Below are 21529 nucleotides of genomic sequence, written 5' to 3'. Positions count from 1 at the left end.
GGCGATGTTGGGGTAGCCGAGGGTCTTGGTTTGACACCACTTGAGGAGGGCGTTGCGTCGGGAGCCCCCGTTCTTGACCAGCGCCTGCAGGGGGTCCTTGCGTTCACCTGGTGAAAGAGAAAGGATTTAATTAAAAATAATAGTGCTCATTTATACTGCTCGCATAGGACTGAAAAGTCCCTTTACTCCAGCAGTAGGCTACTACTATTATTGTGGTCAAATGCTCAAGTTATATTGAGGATAAAATTCCATACCTCGGCTGGGATTGAACCCACGCCCTCCTGTTTACCAGGCGAGCGCCTTGACCACTACACCACCGAGGCAGGTTAATTAGCCGGTGGTAACGGTTAGTCCAGTAGTAAGTAGTAATCCACTTGCTTGTCATGCAGAAGGTCCCGGGTTCGAATCCCATCATCGACAAAAAATTTACACTCGTTTTTGTCAAGGGTCTAGGCATTACCTTGCTCTTGGGATCAATTTAATTTGAAGAAACCATTTTTTTCCGATTGCAAATATACGTATTTCAACGGGTTACTTTCTGGTGTTCTCGTATTGACCCAGCACCTAAATGGGAAGTATTGTGTCTCTTATCGCCCATCTGATGAGGGACATACTACGGGATGGACATGCTACGACACAAACCACATGCGTCTAATGTAGCAGTTGTTTCACTGCTACGAAATAATTGTAGGTATACTTGGAAAATATTGTTCAAGAGTTGCTAAGTTCTCGTTGGTACGTTACCAGCTCGTTTCCACTTACTCAAATCCGTCTGACTGTTCCGTCGGACCATGGATTCCAAGATGGCGGCCGCCGTACTCGATGGTGATTGGGTCTCTTCTGATTTGGAGTCGATTGATCTCCAGAAGTCTCGAGTTGGACTCATCTTTGGCCTGACTCAGTTGTTGATCCAGCTGATGTTTCTCAGCCTAACTGGCGTCAATTGTTGACTCACTTGGTCGACTGTTGATTCAAAATATTCTCTTACCTTAGCCCTAGCATTATCAAGCAGGGTGCTCAGTCGATTGATCTCCAGCAGTCTCGAGTTGGACTCATCTTTGGCCTGACTCAGTTGTTGATCCAGCTGATGTTTCTCAGCCTGACTGGCGTCAATTGTTGACTCAAAATATTCTCTTACCTTGGCCCTAGCATTATCAAGCAAGGTGCTCAGTCGATTGATCTCCAGAAGTCTCGAGTTAGACTCATCTTTGGCCTGACTCAGTTGTTGATCCAGCTGATGTTTCTCAGCCTTTCAGTCTTTGTAAAAAGGAAATCAGGAAACGCCAAATATTATAAGTTACCTATGCCCGCAGGTGAGTGATAAACTAGTTTCACAGATTTACACCCGAGAGTAGTCAAGGAACAAGACACAAGAACTCCGTAGAAGGCAATGAAACGAATTCAAAACACTTGCGAATCGCGATTACCTACTCGATCTGAGTAGGTACTTACTGATCCGTAAACCTCTCTCGTCAATTAACTATCAAACACTGAAGTCTGAACAGGAGAATGCGAACTAAAACGTGAGTCATCTCTTTCTTTATTTTAAAAATACACGAAACCTTGTTTAGACTGCTGGGGTAAAGGAACTTTTTAGTCTCATTCCAGCAGGATAAACAAGGTATATTCTATTCTAGAACTAAGGGTATTTCTTTCGATGATGGGATTCGAACCCAGGACCTTACCTTGAGTAATTCAACCAGTCGATTCTCGCGTTCTGTCGTGCTTAGTCGGGAATTGTTCTGCTCATTACTACTCAACAGTAGCTCCTGCAGCTTGTCCGCCTTTGTTCGGGTGTCTTCGAGTTTCTCCGTCTGTCGGCACAGGGACTCGAGGAGCACGCCCTTCTCGTGGCCAAGGGTCTCGTTCGTGTGCTGCAAGTCGAGCAACTGACTCTGCAAGTCGGCTAGCTCCTGCAGCGTTGCCTGCAACTCTTCGTTGGTACTGAAAGTGGAAATCACAGAAATTGTTGTTAATCTTTCTAATTTTGGATTTTTTAATGGGCATTTTAATTGATGATTCTTCTTCTTCCTAGCCTTTTCCTACTTAAAAAGCGTCGGCGTTAGTATTTTTAAAGTACACTTGTAAAGGGACTTTTCAGTCTCATTCTGGCAGTATAAGCAGGGTAGGTATATTAAGGAGCGTAGTAGCGCTCCGACCCGCCAAGTCAAAACAGTTTGACAGCGCTACTAAGAGATCTTATACGCCACAGAGAAAGTAGTAGTTTTCAGGTAGTTGTAGAGGAAAAACTAAAAACGATGGAAGAAAACGGATTGAATGTTTCTAGGTTGCCGGGACTCACAGCCCACAGGGACCGGTTTTCTACTCTTTACTGAACTACTACCTAGTCCATTTGATTACCAGTAATGAGTCTCTTCCATCTGCGTAATCCTGTCCTGGAGACAGGCCACCGAGATTTCGCTGAGACTACTGGACGAGTGCTTGTCCCAATCCGGGGTGTCCAGGAGGAGGGGCTCCGACCCCAGGGCGATGGAGGGAGGGGCGGAGGTGGCATGACGGGGGGGCGGGGTGGATTTTGATAGCTATCTGGCTTATAAGGACCCTGCTAGGAACCTTCTTGACTTCTTACTTCTCCCGGAGTCGAAATTTTTTCGGCTCTGTGCTTGGAGTTCGGGGTGCACTCAGTTCGTGAGGACAATTGAGTAGCTATTTTAATCGATTAGCGACGTGTGGCGGTGTTACCAGTGTAAAGGATTGATGATACGAGTAGATGAGCATTAATAGAAAAGGAGGTAGGTACATACTTAGCAATGCTGTGATACCGACAAAAGTTGTGAAAAAACTAAAAAACACCTACCTCGGTGGTGTAGTGGTCAAGGCGCTCGCCTGGTAAACAGGAGGGCGTGGGTTCAATCCCAGCCCCAGCCGAGGTATGGAATTTTATCCTCAATATAATTTGAGAATTTGACCACAATAATAGTAGTAGCCTACTGCTGGAGTAAAGGGACTTTACAGTCCTATGCGAGCAGTATAAATAAGCACTATTATTATTATTTTACCATAAAGAATTCATGATTTGATTCTGATAGTTAAATTTTAAAAGAAATTGTTCTTAAAGTCTTGTTTAGTTTAACTTGTAAAGTGAAAAATAACGGTGCCTACCTTAATTTCTTGGGTTAAATGCATGATGGCGTCCTGCTGTTGGTTGCATTTACACTCGGACCTGGACACGCTGTCCAGTTCGCGTATAAACCCTGTTTAATGCCCTTTTTCCGCCCTTCAAAGCCCTTTGCTTGTCCTTTATTTAAGAAGAGAATAGACCTAGAACCTCTTCTGAGCTTTCAACTCTCAACATAGCAACGAGTGTCCACGATAAAGTAATTCTAATCAAAGAGAAACGACTCACCTCTATACATCGCAGGTTAGTTTCCTCGCTCAGTCTTTTGCTCGTCATGTTGAGTGAGTTCTGGACCTCACTCAGCTGCTTTTGAGTTTCACTCAGTAGAGATTTCAGCTGTCTCTTGTCTTCTAAATGGTTTTGAACCTGAAAGGAAACAAGAATTGTAGAGAAAATAATTAGGTATGGCCGGGGCCAGAAGCTGAGTTTAAAACTCGGTTTAGGTTTCACTCTCGGGGGGTAGCCTAGTTCGCTTGGTATTGTGATTTAGGTATTGTGAAAGTTGGCAAATAAATGAAAAATCATTGAATTACAACTTGCTCTTATTGAGCTGAAATTGACTAAGTTAGAACTGACTTTTAACAGGATGGCCAGCCTAGTTAGCTTGGTTAGTAGCGCGTCTGCCTTGTAAGCGCTAGGCCGCCGGTTCGATTTCCACCCGGGGCGGAATTTATCCTGAACGAATAATGTTCGTTCTACTAACTTCTGGCTTTCTCCTATTCTGTCTTCCTTCTCTCTTCAATTTCGGTGCGATAAGACCTTAGCAGTAACAGATCTAGGTATCAAACTTCTTTAAAAAAAAAATCCAAGGATACATCACAGTTTTTCTGTAAATTATCATAGCATAATGTTACCATTTTTAGATTATTTTCGCATATTTCGGCACTTTTCCTAGCATAATCTTTAGGATATTTGGGCGATTTTGGAAAGATTATTATCCGGGCTTTACATATCACTTAATGAAGACTTGGTATGGGTTATTAGTTCGTTATATTTACCTGAAACAAGGATTGTAGAGAAAATAATTAGGTATAGCCGGGGCCAGAAGCTGAGTTTAAAACTCGGTTTAGGTTTCACTCTCGGGGGCTAGCCTGTTGGTAGCGCGTCTGCCTTGTAAGCGCTAGGCCGCGGGTTCGATTTCCGCCCGGGGCGGATTTTATCCTGAACAGATAGTGTTCGTTCTACTAACTTCTGGCTTTCTCCTATTCTGTCTTTCTTCTCTCTTCAATTTAGATACGATAAGACCTTAGCAGTAACAGATCTATCAAACTTCTTAAAAAAATCCAAGGATACATCAAAGTTTTTCTGTAAATTACCATAGCATATGTCACCATTTTTTAGATTATTTTCGCATATTTCGGCACTTTTCCTAGCATAATCTTTAGGATTTTTGGGCGATTTTGGAAAGATTATTATCCGGGCTTTACATATCACTTAATGAAGACTTGGTATGGGTTATTAGTTCGTTATATTTACCTGGACTTGCAGTTCGTTATAATTCTCCTGTAGCAACTCCAGCTCATGGGATAACCTCTGTATTTCCTTCTGATTGAGATCCCGCTCGTATTCCATATCACTTAATGAAGACTTGGCATTGTTCCTTATCACCTGAAATAATTACATAGAACAGTGAAGATTCAATAATAACAGAGATCCACACAGGATCTTCATTTAAATATTTGTCCATTAATAGATTTTGATAGCCATCTGGCTTATAAGGACCCTGCCAGGAACCTTCTTGACTTCTTACTTCTACCGGGGTCGAAGTTTTTTCGGCTCTGTGCTTGAAGTTCGGGTTAATCGATTAGCGACGTGTGGCGGTATTACCAGTGTAAAAGATTGATGATACGAGTAGATGAGGATTAATAGAAAAGGAGGTACATACTTAGCAATGCTGTGATATCGACAAAAGTTGTGAAAAAACTCTGCTTTACCATAAAGAATTCATGATTTGATTTTGATAGTTAAACTTTATAAGAAATTGTTCTTCAAGTCTTGTTTAGTTTAACTTGTAAAGTGAAAAGTAACGGTGCCTACCTTAATTTCTTGGGTTAAATGCATGATGGCGTCCTGCTGTTGGTTGCATTTACACTCGGACCTGGACACGCTGTCCTGCAGGAGCGCCACCTGAGATTCCAAAACATCCTTCTCCTTCCTGGTCTGGGATAGAAGTTCATCTAGCTCTGACTTATCACGCAGATTATCACGGTCCTCTTCTAATTCTTCAATCTAGAACATAAATTAACAGAAATGTGAAGTCCCTTTGCCAGAGGAGTCTAAACAACAGACAGCCTAGTTACTTGGATTAATTCTCGCCGGAGGCGGCCTTTATCCTGACCAGATAAGGTTCGTTCGGATTTCTAAGGACTGAAAAAGTATTGGCGAAATCCGCCCTCAATGTCTTACCAGTGTGGTAGGAATGCCAACAGACTCCGCGGCGGAGAAGGCAATGGTAAAGTTCCTCCGCTTCTCATTGGGCGTCAGACTGTCGTACGGTACTTTATCCGGTAGGTACGAGTGTAGAATGGCACACAGCGCGAGGCCGTCGTTCCAGGAAGAGGAGAAGTTGGTGATGTCGATGTTGTGGTAGCCGAGGGTCTTGGTTTGACACCACTTGAGGAGGGCGTTGCGTCGGGAGCCCCCGTTCTGATTACCAGAAATGTCAAGTCCCTTTACCAGAGGAGTCTAAACAACAGACAGCCTAGTTACTTGGATTAATTCTCGCCGGAGGCGGCCTTTATCCTGACCAGATAAGGTTCGTTCTCAGAACAGCTACCTTTGTCCTACATTCTCCTCCTTCTCTCTTCGATTTCGGGAAGAAAAGACCTCCGTTGATAAGGTGTGACCAAACATAGTCGACCGGCCGTCGATCGACGAGGTGAATCTATGTTGTCGAGGCAGTGTGGACGGTTCAATCGACATCAATCGATGACCGGTCGACTATGTGTGGAACTGTGGACACACTTTTACAGTTCCCTCCATCAAACCTCTTTGCACTAAATACTTTGACACTTAGGTATATGACGTTAAACTTTGAAATCAAGGGGGGAAAACCATCTTGAAAAAAGACACTAACCTTAGCCCTTGCATTATCAAGCAGAGTGCTCAGTCGATTGATCTCCAGAAGTCTCGAGTTAGACTCATCTTTGGCCTGACTCAGTTGTTGATCCAGCTGATGTTTCTCAGCCTGACTCGCGTCAATTGTTGACTCACTTGATCGATTGTTGACTCAAAATATTCTCTTACCTTGGCCCTAGCATTATCAAGCAAGGTGCTCAGTCGATTGATCTCCAGCAGTCTCGAGTTAGACTCATCTTTGGCCTGACTCAGTTGTTGATCCAGTTGATGTTTCTCAGCCTGACTGGCGTCAATTGTTGACTCAAAATATTATCTTACCTTGGCCCTAGCATTATCAAGCAAGGTGCTCAGTCGATTGATCTCCAGCAGTCTCGAGTTGGACTCATCTTTGGCCTGACTCAGTTGTTGATCCAGCTGATGTTTCTCAGCCTATCATTCCAAAATCAAAAAGAGAGGAAAGATAAAATAGGGAAAAGCCAGCCGTTCTGAGAACAAACGTTATCTCATTACAATAAAATCCACCATGCACAGGAATTGAACCCACAGCCTAGCACTTACAAGGTAGACAAGCTACCAACCAAGGTAACTAGGCTGGCCATCCTGTAAGTCAGTTCTAACTTAGTCAATTTCAACTCAATAAAAGCAAGTTGTAATTCAATGATTTTGCATTTATCATCATCAACTTTCACCATACCTACCTAAATCACAGACAGTTGGTTAAAATTTGATAAAATAAGGCAAAAGTTTTCTACAGACATTAAAGAAATACATATTCTCATCAGATCTCGGGCTTGGTTGCAAGTGTAGAATAGACTTGAGTACCATACTGCAAAACTTGAAGTACCTGGTAATTGAAAGGTTATGAAACCATAAGTACAAAAAATTTCCCTTCTACAAATGGAAATGTTCATTGTTGCAGGATTAAAATACCAATAAACTACTGATTTTCTTACCTTCATTTTGCACACGCGCGGACTGTTCCAATATACAATCCCCAGACACAGAAAAAAACCAGTGTGGGCTGTTTCTTTAGCAGCAATTTTGCGCCCATGGCAAATCGGTTTCGCCTGTATTTGGAAAATAATCTCATTCTGTCAGTATCAGAGTGTTTCAGGCGTGTGGTGAGATTTCCAAAAGGGGAAGCTATAACCCCATTTACCAACTCAGTGTAGTGGTCACCACGGCGGACTTCGGATCTGGAGGCTGGTGGTTCGAGTCCAAGTCAAGTCAAAAGCGTAGTATAGTATCGAAGAAAGGCATATTTTGTAACAAACAACAAACATCTATGCTCACACAGTTAAAGTTCTTTTAAATCCATAGACAGTGTGCCGATCTGCTGGTGTTCTTAAGGTGTGTCAAAACATCGACCGTGTCGGTCGATGGTCAATCGACTCCCACACACGACACGATTTTTTCCGAACGACACAAAATGACCCGTAAGCAATGTGATTTAGATAAGAGTGTTCCCACAGACGACACGATTTTTTTCCGACCAAGTGGGAACGGGCTCTTACCAGGGCGATTTCAATCCCATCGGTTCCGAAGAGGCGCGACTGAATAATTCCCGAGATCAATTTCTGAGGCGAAGTGAATCTACTGAGCATAAGTTTCTGAGTTGATTCTCTCTCCACAGAGTCCACAGTGAGATCAGAGATCGGTTCTAGGTCTTGAGCCAATAGGGTCTATCAAGTCCAAGCAGTTAACAGTTACCTTCTGGGTTAACGCACGCCTCTGAAACACTCTGATACTGACAGAATGAGATTATTTTCCAAATACAGGCGAAACCGATTTGCCATGGGCGCAAAATTTTACTGCTAAAGAAACAGCCCACACTGGTTTTTTTCTGTGTCTGGGGATTGTATATTGGAACAGTCCGCGCAACAGTCAATAGTAGGCAAACCTATGTATCTAATGGATAACTATAATAGTCATGTTTTATTTACTAGAACTGGAACATGATGTCATTAGTATGATTGAAAAGTAATATGAATAAGTTAAGCGTGTAATTAGACACAGTAGAGGCTGTCATATTAGAATAAGTTATGTTAGGTACTGATAACGAGCGATCTTTTCGCGTTAGGGAAGTGAAAATGTATATTTTGTGTTGTTTTTGTTGTGATAAACAGAACAGAGTGGTTTTGGTTTTTGTTAAGACCGGAGATCGTAGTAAACGATTTTTAACAAATTCTTTTAATTTCTAAAGTCTTTTTGTGTATTTTCTTGAGTCGTTTTCCTTTGGGATAGGACTTTTAGGTAATTCTTTCTTCTTTCAGTTATTTATAGGTAATTCTTATTTTATGGTGTATTTCCTAGTTAGGTACCTCACTCTGGTTGAAATCAATGTTGGTTTTGGTTGACCTATTCTACAGATCGAGAGGTACCTAATGGTATTTTCTCTTTGCTTTTTCATTCGTAATAAAAATCTTAATAAATTCGTACTTTGGAAATCTTACATTAGCTTTTTAACATTTACGGTTTTGCCTAGGTAGTAGGTACTTCAATTACTTAGCATATGATTTATTATGCACATAAACAGTTCCCTCTATCAAACATATTCAACGAAAATCTTTTGATCTTACCTGGCATGTCGTCTTTGCTGGACCGTGCACGAGTACCTACCTTGTGTAGAGTGTAGACGCACCTACAGCTTGTGGATAAAGTTACGTTCATCTTTTCTTAGAGAACGTCCTAATCTTGATCATTCTTGATTTTCTGGCATGTGGCCATCAAGGTCTTAAGATTTGAGGGATTGGTCGCAAAACTTAAGCCGAAGAGGAGGTCGACTTTTCCTTCCTTAGGAATGTGTCTTGTCTTTTACGTAGCACCTTAAAGCTGTGTCCACACATAGTCGACGCCGTCGATCCACGAGGTGAATCTATGTTTTCAAGGCAGTGTGCCAGTGTAACGGTTTCAGTTGACGCGATGGCGTCGACTTTGTGTGGACACAGCTCTAGGGCAAAAAGAGCCCAACTCTTCCCGGTTTTAATGTTAGGTGAGGAGTACCCCAGATAACAATAAAAAATAATATCAGAGTTATGCAGATTCTATTTGCATCATTTTGCATAGAAAGTGCGTACATATACCTATAAGTATTACCTAATAACAACTAGCCTTTATAGGAGTATCTAACCTAGGTAGCGTAGTCTAGGTACCTACCGGAACTTAAATCTGTAATCTGTATGTAGAAATTGTAGACTAGAATACGCCTTGTTCATCCTGTTCGAATTAGCCTTAATAGTGCATTAAGCAGGGAACGACATTTGTGACAAGCATTTATGCTTAACACAATTAAAATTCCTTCCTTCCTATTACAAACTATAAGAGTTGGCGGGGCGGAGAGCTGTTACGCTCCTTAATGAAATAGGATTCCATGATTTCGCCTCTTATTCTAACATCTGGAGACCATAAGGAATGAGGATACAAAAAAATTCCAAACAACCCACAAAGTAGATAAGAGATATACAGAGCTAGGTATGGGTTTTAGGAGCAGTATGAAAAAGAAACAAAATAGGGATGTATTTTGTAACTCTTTCGTCTGCTAATGCCAGCCTAGTTTAGCTTAGTTGGTAGTGCGTCTGCCTTGTAAGCGCTAGGCCGCGGGTTCGATTTCCGCCCGGGGCGGATTTTATCCTGCTGGGATAATGTTCGTTCTCGGAACGGCTGGCTTTCTCCTATCCTCTCTTCCTTCTCTCTTCGATTTCGGGACGATAAGACCATAGCAGTTACAGCTCCCTCTGTCAAAAAAAAAGAGAGAGATACAGAGCTAGGTATGGGTTTTAGGAGCAGAATTAAAGAGAAAAAACCATGTAACAAAATAGGGATTTATTTTGTAACTCTTTCGTCTGCTAATGTTATATCACGCTTTTATCGGCTCTACGTACGATTTTATCTGCTAATACTTCTTCTACCGTTTCAATCAAATCAAATTTTTGTGTCTGGTAAAATGTGCCTTTGATGAAACGGACACGGAAATTTTTTGTGTCTGGTAAAATGTGCCTTTGATGAAACGGACACACTGACTTTTCCCGGCCCCATTCACAGGCTGGGTGAGGAGGCGGGTAGCTCTATTACAAACTATAAGACTTGGCGGGGCGGAGAGCTGCTACGCTCCTAAATGAAATAGGATTCCATGATTTTCAAACATCTGGAGACCATAAGGAATGAGGATTCAAAAAAATTCCCAACAACCCACAAAGTAGATACGAGATATACAGAGCTAGGTATGGGTTTTAGGAGCAGTATGAAAGAGAAACAAAACAGGGATGTATTTTGTAACTCTTTCGTCTGCTAATGCCAGCCTAGTTAACTTGGTAGTGCGTCTGCCTTGTAAGCGCTAGGCCGCGGGTTCGATTCCCGCCCGGGGCGGATTTTATCCTGCTGGGATAATGTTCGTAAGTTATGGGAAAAAAAACTCTTATCAACTTTCAAAAATAATTATTTACAGTCATTTTTATAGAAGTAGATATCTAGAGTTTACCTTAACCATCTGCGTATAGGTATTTACTTTTATTACCTAAGTACCACTCGACACAACAGAGGTATACCTTAACTAGTTCGTTATCAGTTGTCACTTTGTTTGGTGGCCAAAATATTATTGATTTACCTATGGGTACCTATATCTACCTACATTATTATTATCAGTATTTATTCCTATAACTTACGCGGGTATAGGACCACTACTACTACTCTATAGAGATAGAATATAGGTACCTACGAATATTACCTCGGAAGAATTATACCTACATAGGTAGGTACCTACTTGATGTTGATTATAATAAAATGCGGGTACAAAGGTAAATGTTAAAGTAGGTAGGTACCTATCCACTTTAAAAATTAATGTTCCTTATTGACATTTTTTGTTTTCACTGGTTATCTGTTTATTGACATTTAAGTGCCGATGACTGGACAAAATTTCGAATTGCTCCTGTAGTTGACATTTACTTTCCATCGGTGTCCAATTTTTCCTTATTCATCCACTAAGATCCACTTTTACTCCACGTCCAAAGTTCCAAAAGAAGCCTGACCGTCCATGGCGATAGGTTTAAAACCTGTTCAACAGAAAAAGAAGACAAATTATGTTAGAGAGTGAAACGTACTTACAGGTACTCTTTAACCTAAAAAATACGTAAGACCTTGTTTAGTCGACTGCTGGGGTAAAAGGACTTTTAAGGCTAATTCGAACAGGATGAACAAGGCGTATTCTAGTCTACAATTTCTACATACAGATTACAGATTTAAGTTCCGGTAGGTACCTAGACTACGCTACCTAGGTTAGATACTCCTATAAAGGCTAGTTGTTATTAGGTAATACTTATAGGTATATGTACGCACTTTCTATGCAAAATGATGCAAATAGAATCTGCATAACTCTGATATTATTTTTTATTGTTATCTGGGGTACTCCTCACCTAACATTAAAACCGGGAAGAGTTGGGCTCTTTTTGCCCTAGAGCTGTGTCCACACAAAGTCGACGCCATCGCGTCAACTGAAACCGTTACACTGGCACACTGCCTTGAAAACATAGATTCACCTCGTGGATCGACGGCGTCGACTATGTGTGGACACAGCTTTAAGGTGCTACGTAAAAGACAAGACACATTCCTAAGGAAGGAAAAGTCGACCTCCTCTTCGGCTTAAGTTTTGCGACCAATCCCTCAAATCTTAAGACCTTGATGGCCACATGCCAGAAAATCAAGAATGATCAAGATTAGGACGTTCTCTAAGAAAAGATGAACGTAACTTTATCCACAAGCTGTAGGTGCGTCTACACTCTACACAAGGTAGGTACTCGTGCACGGTCCAGCAAAGACGACATGCCAGGTAAGATCAAAAGATTTTCGTTGAATATGTTTGATAGAGGGAACTGTAACAACGGAGTTCTTATCGTCCCGAAATCGAAGAGAAAAAGACAGGATATGAGAAAGCCCAGCCGTTCCGAGAGCGAACCCTATCTATAGGGTAAAGTTCGCCACGAGAGTGGGCGCGGGTGTAGGAATCGAACCCGCGACCTACAGCTTACAAGCTTACAAGATAGGCGGACAGGGCGCTACCTTCCACGCTAACTCTAGGCTGTTTTTTTTTTTTTATTATTATTTTTTAAGAGGTTTGACAGAGGGAACTGTAACTGCTATGGTCTTATCGTCCCGAAATCGAAGAGAGAAGGAAGACAGGAAGACAGGAAAGCCAGCCGTTCCGAGAACGAACATTATCCCATCAGGATAAAATCCGCCCCGGGCGGAAATCGAACCCGCGGCCTAGCGCTTACAAGGCATAACCTCCAGATCCGAAGTCTCCGCGCTTTTTCCCCCTTGAGGTTGGTTGGTTGGTTGGTTTGGTTTACAACAATCTTTTACAGATTCAACCATATTCCTCGAAATAATCGAATCCAACATGTCTAGGCCAAGCCCCTCTAAGTAATTCTATTAGCCAAATCTACCCATGTATCAGATTTGGAGAACAAGTACAGCTAGTTCTCACCACTATCCAATTTCTCTCACAATCTGTCTACAACTATGCCTGGATATTGCTCGTGTAGTTACCTAAGTTGCACATGTAATCTTGCTGTTTAGATATCTATTCAGTAATTCAGTAAATCTATCTCTCAGTTGCTTGCTACTGGATACCTAAGTACCTTGCCTGTGTAAGCTAATAGTTACATAGATAATTATATCCATATGTATGCAAGTACTCAGTGTAAATCTGTCTCTAGCTACATATTGTATAAAGCATACATAGGTACTTAATAAAGGTAGGTACTTTGATATACATGGTTCATACCTATTCCAGAATAGTTCCAGCAATACTTACCTAAGTGCCCTAAGTACATGATAGTAGTAGCTATATTTATAAGTACTAGTACCTGGTACTTAAGTCCATACCTACATGATACATACATAAATAGATAAATACCTAATGAGAACAATATCAATTGAGAAAATGTGATACCTACTGTGTTATGTAAGTTATTATGTAAATATTTTCTTGTAAGTAAATAAAGTTTGATTAAACTGTTCAATAAAGACCTTACTTTGTTGGTGAAACATGATATCAACTCAATTTTATATTGATTTCAATGCAATAATATTACACTTGGTTGTAACTAGGACTTTTGAATACAAGCCAAGAGTATTGACTTCTCAACCAAGGTGATTGTTAAGGCTGGTGGTTCGAGTCCAAGTCAAGTCAAAAGCGTAGTATAGTATCGAAGAACGGCATATTTTGTAACAAACATCCATGCTCACACAGTTAAAAATCTTTTAAATCCATAGACAGTGTGCCGATCTGCTGGTGTTCTTAAGGTGTGTCAAAACATCGACCGTGTCGGTCGATGGTCAATCGACGAGGTGAAGAGGTGAATATATGTTGTCGAGGTAGTGTACGGTTTCAATGGACGTCGATCGACGGTGTCGACTATGTGTGAACACACCTTTAAAATTTAGGTTGAATATAATCACTTGCCATTTTTGGTAAGTGGTAAGTACAGAGGGATGAGGAAAACCAGTAGAGGAGAGAGGAAAGGAAGCAGTCGGATGCTTCCCTAGATTCTATGGAGGCTACGCCACTGGAGTATATTCTATTCTATCGTTCGCCCACCAATACCATGGAATGCCCACAAAAATCACCGCACCGGGACAATTAGCTACACCCCTTTCCATGTTTGGCGAACTCTAGGCTGACTAGACGTTGTTTTGCATAAACATAACAACATAACTTATACGTCAGAATCTATCACTCTATCAGTACCATAACTTATTCTAATATGACAGCCTCTACTGTGTCTAATTACACGCTTAACTTATTCATATTACTTTTCAATCATACTAATGACATCATGTTCCAGTTCTAGTAAATAAAACATGACTATTATAGTTATCCATTAGATACATAGGTTTGCCTACTATTGACTGTCGCGCGGACTGTTCCAATATACAATCCCCAGACACAGAAAAAAACCAGTGTGGGCTGTTTCTTTAGCAGCAATTTTGCGCCCATGGCAAATCGGTTTCGCCTGTATTTGGAAAATAATCTCATTCTGTCAGTATCAGAGTGTTTCAGGCGTGTGGTGAGATTTCCAAAAGGGGAAGCTATAACCCCATTTACCAACTCAGTGTAGTGGTCACCACGGCGGACTTCGGATCTGGAGGCTGGTGGTTCGAGTCCAAGTCAAGTCAAAAGCGTAGTATAGTATCGAAGAAAGGCATATTTTGTAACAAACAACAAACATCTATGCTCACACAGTTAAAGTTCTTTTAAATCCATAGACAGTGTGCCGATCTGCTGGTGTTCTTAAGGTGTGTCAAAACATCGACCGTGTCGGTCGATGGTCAATCGACGAGGTGAAGAGGTGAATATATGTTGTCGAGGTAGTGTACGGTTTCAATGGACGTCGATCGACGGTGTCGACTATGTGTGAACACACCTTTAAAATTTAGGTTGAATATAATCACTTGCCATTTTTGGTAAGTGGTAAGTACAGAGGGATGAGGAAAACCAGTAGAGGAGAGAGGAAAGGAAGCAGTCGGATGCTTCCCTAGATTCTATGGAGGCTACGCCACTGGAGTATATTCTATTCTATCGTTCGCCCACCAATACCATGGAATGCCCACAAAAATCACCGCACCGGGACAATTAGCTACACCCCTTTCCATGTTTGGCGAAGTGTCTATCATTTTATCTATGCGATTCTTGCTCGGATTGAGGTTCATTGTATTAGGAGTACCAAGAGAGCGGCGATAAATTATGAGGCTAAGCGATTCATTGGGGATTGGCCACAGGGGCGTAAGAAGGTCACACCTGTCACAAGGCGAGGTCGTAGGTCGTAGGTACTCGTGCACGGTCCAGCAAAGACGATCGACATGCCAGGTAAGATAAAAGATTTTGGTTGAAGAGGTTTGATAGAGGGAACTGTAAACAACGGAGTTCTTATCGTCCCGAAATCGAAGAGAAAAAGACAGGATATGAGAAAGCCCAGCCGTTCCGAGAGCGAACCCTATCTTACTTAACCCATCTTTTGGGGCTGTTGCCCTTACCTATGTGTATAACGTGTATTAGGTATTCCCCATTTCTTATCTCAAAACAGAATACATTGTTATCTCATTAAAACTTATTATTGAGTAGAAAAAATATTCCTTCGCATTATGACTCATATAGGAACGAGAAGATACCTAATAGATAAAATAGATCTTATTTAATAATACTGCTCGAATAGTACTAAAGAGTCCCTTTGCCTCAGCAGTAGGTTACCACTATTAAAATTGCGGTCAAATTCTCAAACAATGTTGAGGATAAAATTCCATACCTCGGCTGGGATTGAACCCAGGATAAGGGTTTATGATAACAGAGAGGGGTTATTTTTAGGACATCAGGAAGAACTAGACAAATTTGAGACGAGAAGGGTTTACTATTAGGGTTCACCCTTGTCCCTTGATAAATGACCACCTACCGTGACCTACCTATTGTATGCCTGTTGTACCTATCTACCCCTTGTATAAACAAGGATACTCACACTATTACAAATACATCGCTTGTTGTTGGTGTTTATATTATTAATATTTTTTAAGGATAAAAAAAAGAAAACAAGGTCGCGGTAGCTACTTTGAATGTACTAGTTCCCAGGAATCATTGACGTTAAGCAACGTTACGCGTGGTTGGTATTCGGATGGGTGCCCATCTGGACAACCGCGTACTGACTTTTCCCGGCCCCATTCACAGGCTGGGTGAGGAGGCGGGTAGCTCTATTACAAACTATAAATACCAACCTCAGTGGTGTAGTGGTTAGCGCGGTGGACTTCGGATCTGGAGGTTGGTGGTTCGAGTCCAAGTCAAAGTTATGTTACTGATAGAGTGATAGATTCTGACGTATAAGTTATGTTGTTATGTTTATGCAAAACAACGTCTAGTCAGCCTAGAGTTGCCAGCCTAATTAGCTTAGTTGGTAGTGCGTCTGCCTTGTAAGCGCTAGGCCGCAGGTTCGATTCCCGCCCGGGGCGATCTGATGAGGGACATACTACGGGGTGGGCACGCTACGATACAAACCACATGCGTCTAATGTAGCAGTTGTTCCACTGCTACGAAATAAAAATTGTAGGTATACTCAGAAAATATTGTGTCCAACAGTTGCTAAGTTCTCGTTGGTACGTTACTAGCTCGTTTCCACTTACTCAAATCCGTCTGACTGTTCCGTCGGACCATGGATTCCAAGATGGCAGCCGCCGTACTCGATGGTGATTGGGTCTCTTCTGATTTGATACTGGGGGGCGGCTTTAGAGTTTCATGCACAATGTCTACACAGGAGAGAAGAGGGGGAACCAAACGCATGCAGTCAAATTAAAAACGAAATAAAATAAGGACCAAACGAACAAAGTCAATTTCAAGTTTTAACTCCATGATTTAAAAAAAAAAAAAAAAAAAAAAAAAAAAAAACTACCAGCCCCCAATTTTGGTTTAAAAAAGGGGTTCCCGTTTTTTTAAAAAAATAGCTACCAGGCCCCAACTTTGGTTTCAAGAAGGGGTTCCCGTTCTTTTGTTAATTTCATAATGGAGATTTAAAATTTAAAAAAAAAGTGAAACTAGGGGTTGCTAAGAAACAAAACATTTCTCAATACGGGATCTACATGGATCTAGAACTGCCACGTTATTGTTACCTGTAACAGTAATACAGGTTCTACATAATATCTGAATAGAGATTCTAACTTTTCTCTTCAGTAAAAAATTCAGTCAGTGAGTCAGATCCTAAAACATGTAACTCCATATACGTCTATATGGCATTCAACTCTATCTGTATGTACATAATAGGAATTCAAATCCTTCTTATAGGCATAGGATCTGACTCACTAAACCGAGTAGTTCACTGAAAAGAGTAGTTCTTTTTTTTTTACAACTCACTCACTCGTTACACATTTCATAATTACCTGGTGTAGAGGACTAACAATATTATCGTAATTACCTGGTGTAGAAGACAGCATATTGAGGTTGGTTTTCTTGGTCGAGTTGAGTATGCTATGATGTTGCAGACTGGACGTCTGAGAATTCAACTCTATCTGTATGTAGATAATAGGAATTCAAATCCTTCTTATAGGCATAGGATCAGACTCACTAAACCGAGTAGTTCACTGAAAAGAGTACTTAGTTCTTTTTTTACAACTCACTCACTCGTTACACATTTCATAATTACCTGGTGTAGAAGACAGCATATTGAGGTTGGTTTTCTTGGTCGAGTTGAGTATGCTATGATGTTGCAGACTGGACGTCTGAGCTGAGTTCTGGTTCCTATAGGGAGAAGAATCCTCCATGGGGGAGAGAGCGGAGGGGGAGGTGGGCCCGGACATGGAGTTTAGACTGGATGTAGAACTGCTCAGACTACTGCTCGGACCTGGAATCGAACCCGCGAACCGCGCGCGACAAATGAGTGGTAATCGAAAAACCCTCCAACATAACAAGGCCGGCTAGAACGAATCTTGTCTGCTTAAGGTAAAATCCGCCGCGGGCGGGAATCGAACACGCTAATTCTCTTTGTTTTTAATATCAGTGTTTCACCGCCGTTTTAATTTCGTAGCAATGAAACAACTGCTATATTAGACGCATGTGGTCTGTGTCGTAGCATGCCCATCCCGTAGTATGCCTCTCCTTGTCTGCTGAAGGTAAAGTCCGCCGCGGGCGGAAATCGAACACGCTAATTCTCTTTGTTTTTAATATCAGTGTTTCACTGCCGTTTTAATTTCGTAGCAATGAAACAACTGCTATATTAGACGCATGTGGTCTGTGTCGTAGCATGCCCATCCCGTAGTATGCCTCTCATCAGATGGGCGAGAAGAGACACAATACTTCCCATTTAGGTGCTAGGTCAACACGAGAACACCAGAAAGTTACCGAATGAAATATTTGCAATCGAAAAACGAGTACAAATTTCAGTCAATGGTGGACATCGAACCCGGGACCTTCTGCATGGCAAGCAAGCGCAGGTCAACACGAGAACACCAGAAAGTTACCCAATGAAATATTTGCAATCGAAAAACGAGTACAAATTTCAGTCAATGGTGGACATCGAACCCGGGACCTTCTGCATGGCAAGCAAGCGCATTATTACTGGGCTAACTGTGCTATGATTAGGTAGGATTTTTTATTTTATTCTTCAGAACAATTCAATCTCGAGCTCAATAAACTTTGAGAACCCTCCTCGTCTAAACTTTAGCAGAATAGCTCAAGTTTGTGTCGACTGAGGTGGGAACAGTTCAAATTATGCTCACCTGACTTGGCCTGTTTGGTCGCATTCTCTATAGACTCAATCAGACTCTTCACGGACAGACGTGAATCTTGCGAGGAGTACTGGGCTAACTGTGCTATGATTAGGTAGGATTTTTTATTAGCAGAATAGCTCAAGTTTGTGTCGACTGAGGAGGGAACAGCTCAGGTCAATGGCAATTAATTCTGGCAATTATGCTCACCTGACTTGGCCTGTTTGGTCGCATTCTCTATAGACTCAATCAGACTCTTCACGGACAGACGTGAATCTTGCGAGGAGAACGTATGTCTCTGAATGACGGACGACAAGACTGAAGAGGCTGTACAGGAATTATCTGACGTACGTATGGAGGGCAAGGGGAGTGAAGGGGCAGGCGTCGGTTTGCTCTCTGCCTCCACTTCTGTGGGAAATAAAAACGGAAAATTAAAATTTAGTAATTGGTAAAAATTATGATCGCCAAAGTTCACTAGGACACGGCACTACAAGAAGAATTTTATTGGTGAAAAATTAAAACTAGTCGTTTCGGTGGTGCAGTGGTCAAGACGCTCGCCTGACAATCAGGAATGCGTGGGTTCAATCCCGGTCAAGGAATGGAATTTTATCCTCTACATTTTATTTTATTTCAAAATTTTTAGGAGGTTTGGTAGAGGAAATTGGTCTTATTGTCCCGAAATCGAAAAAAAAGACAGGATAGGAGAATGCCGGCCGTTCCGAGAGCGAACATTACCCGTTCAGGATAAAATTCACCCCGAACGGGAATCGAACCCGCGACCTAGCGCTTACCAAGCTAACTAGGCTGGCTGTATGTGAATAAATAAAATCGTGAGTAATGTTACCATGGGAACGTCACAATAAAATTGAATTTAACAAATAACAATAGACTGACTACTAACTTACTCTTCAGTTTGTCTAGTTGCGAGGTGAGGGTTCGATTCTTCTCCTTGAGCTGTTTATTTTCGATGAGAACGCTTTCCAATTTCTGCGCCGTCTCGGATTTGAATTCGTTCGCTACTCGTACTGTCGTGAGCAGATCCCTCTGGAATTCTTGCCATTCTTCATTCTGGAATAGAATAGAATATACCTTGTTTATCCTGCTCGAATGAGACTAAAAGTCCCTTTACCCCAGCAGTCTAGTGGGGGATGAAGAAATAGGATTAAATAGATTAGATTAGAATAACACTGAATTGAGAAAACAGAGAGGGGGGGCAATAGAGTATTAATTAATATTTTCTGCCCTTCAAAGCCCCCCCTTTTTTTGAAGGGTCCCAGGGGTTTTAGAGTCCCAGGAGAAAGGCGATAGGGTATTAGGTCTGTTGTCTGCCCTTCAAAGCCCTTGGTTTTTCCTAAGCTCCTCCTTTAACAGGGTTTATACGCTTTTCCCGGAATGAAATTCCATGACTATTCCGTGACTTTTCCAGAAAATTTAAATGAGTTCTCCAGAAAATTAGAGGGCCGAGGTACTAAAAAATCAGTAAGATTACCCCTTCATTTAAATAAAATATGCAATATGCAGAACGTCAAGGAATATGGGGGCAATGCGCCGCAGGCCGTTTTTCGGGAAAACTTGATATTTAATTTGAACATTTTTAATTTTTGACCGGGTGGCAAATTCCATGACTTTTCTCGCCGCGAGGGAAGCGTCCTGGATGTCCTGCAACAGAAATAGATTTCATTTGTGAATGTGAAAAGCGTGCGACATGATTTGGACAGCATTTCCAAACGAGGTATCTACCTACAACATTGTAAGTAACAATAACAATACTTGGATGTCTTACCGTTTTTAAACAAAAAGAACTGAAAATTACATAACGTGATTAATTAAATGTAATTCACATTCTAGTTGAACTGAAACTCATTATTCTAAGCGTCAAATTACATATATCATGTTAGGAAGATTTTTAAAATTTGAATCGAAAATTTATGCAACCACATCAAGTCCAAAGACACTGACTACAAGTCCTTCAGGATATCACTCATCAGAAGAAAAAAGTCTTGAACCACAACAAAAAAAAACGAAATTCTCTAATATTTCAAGAAACAACAACAAAATCAAGACCAAATCAAAATTTATTGACAAAATCTCCAAAAACAAAATTATTTCGGGACCGAATTAAAATTGACAAAATCTCCGAAATTTCAAAATTATTATTTCGAAACTCAACTCTCTCGTGACATATCGCGAACTATGAAATCTCCAGGCATTCCAGACTCTACTCCAGAACATTCAGATTGTGATATCTTTGTGTCTCGTCAAAACAGGAACTCCCTAGGAGGCGGGAGGTATGTATTTCGGTCCCTTGTACGGCGCTCCGTGGGGGTCACACATTTGGTCCCTGCTTGGAAGCCTCTCATGGCCTCAATTTAAAGCTAAACAACCTATGTGTCGAATTATTACACAAGCAAAGCTCAAAGGAATGAAAAAGTTAAGAAATATGACATTCTAAATATACAGAACCTTCATAAATATGTTCTAATCACACGAACAAAAAGAACTGAAAATTACATAACGTGATTAATTAAATGTAATTCACATTCTAGTTAAACTGAAACTCATTGTTCTAGGCGTCAAATTCCATATATATCATGTTAGGAAGATTTAAAATTTAAATCGAAAATTTATGCAACACATCAAGTCCAAAGACACTGACTACAAGTCCTTCAGTATATCACTCATCAGAAAAAAGTCTTGAACCACAAAAAAAAAAAAAAAAAAAAAAAAAAAAAAAACAACTCTAATATTTCAAGAAACAACAACAAGACCAAGACCAAATCAAAATTTATTGACAAAATCTCCAAAAACAAAATTATTTCGGGACCGAATTAAAATTGACAAAATCTCCGAAATTTCAAAATTATTTCGAAACTCAACTCTCTCGTGACATATCGCGAACTATGAAATCTCCAGGCATTCCAGACTCTACTCCAGAACATTCAGATTGTGATATCTTTGTGTCTCGTCAAAACAGGAACTCCCTAGGAGGCGGGAGGTATGTATTTCGGTCCCTTGTACGGCGCTCCGTGGGGGTCACACATTTGGTCCCTGCTTGGAAGCCTCTCATGGCCTCAATTT

The 21529-nt window shown here is 41.1% G+C and overlaps 1 protein-coding gene across 1 annotated transcript in view; it reads right to left on the bottom strand.

Moving 5' to 3' along the window:
• The window catches only part of LOC103513153 (cytospin-A-like), a 26503-nt gene that overhangs the window by 3819 nt on the left and 1155 nt on the right, over nt 1-21529 (bottom strand). The window contains exons 2-10 of the mRNA XM_026826431.1: nt 6386-6496; nt 5177-5368; nt 4616-4747; nt 3368-3505; nt 2362-2543; nt 1686-1944; nt 939-1249; nt 763-893; nt 7-107 (exon numbers count right to left, since the gene is read on the bottom strand). Coding sequence (XP_026682232.1) covers nt 7-107; nt 763-893; nt 939-1249; nt 1686-1944; nt 2362-2543; nt 3368-3505; nt 4616-4747; nt 5177-5368; nt 6386-6496 — 1557 coding nt within the window. The remainder of the gene's footprint in view (nt 1-6; nt 108-762; nt 894-938; nt 1250-1685; nt 1945-2361; nt 2544-3367; nt 3506-4615; nt 4748-5176; nt 5369-6385; nt 6497-21529) is intronic.

This window comes from Diaphorina citri, unplaced genomic scaffold (assembly GCF_000475195.1).
Source record: "Diaphorina citri unplaced genomic scaffold, Diaci psyllid genome assembly version 1.1 scaffold931, whole genome shotgun sequence".
Taxonomy (NCBI): Eukaryota; Metazoa; Arthropoda; class Insecta; order Hemiptera; family Psyllidae; genus Diaphorina; species Diaphorina citri.
The sequence above is the reverse complement of the archived record's forward strand: the minus strand, read 5'-3'. Positions and strand labels throughout refer to the sequence as shown.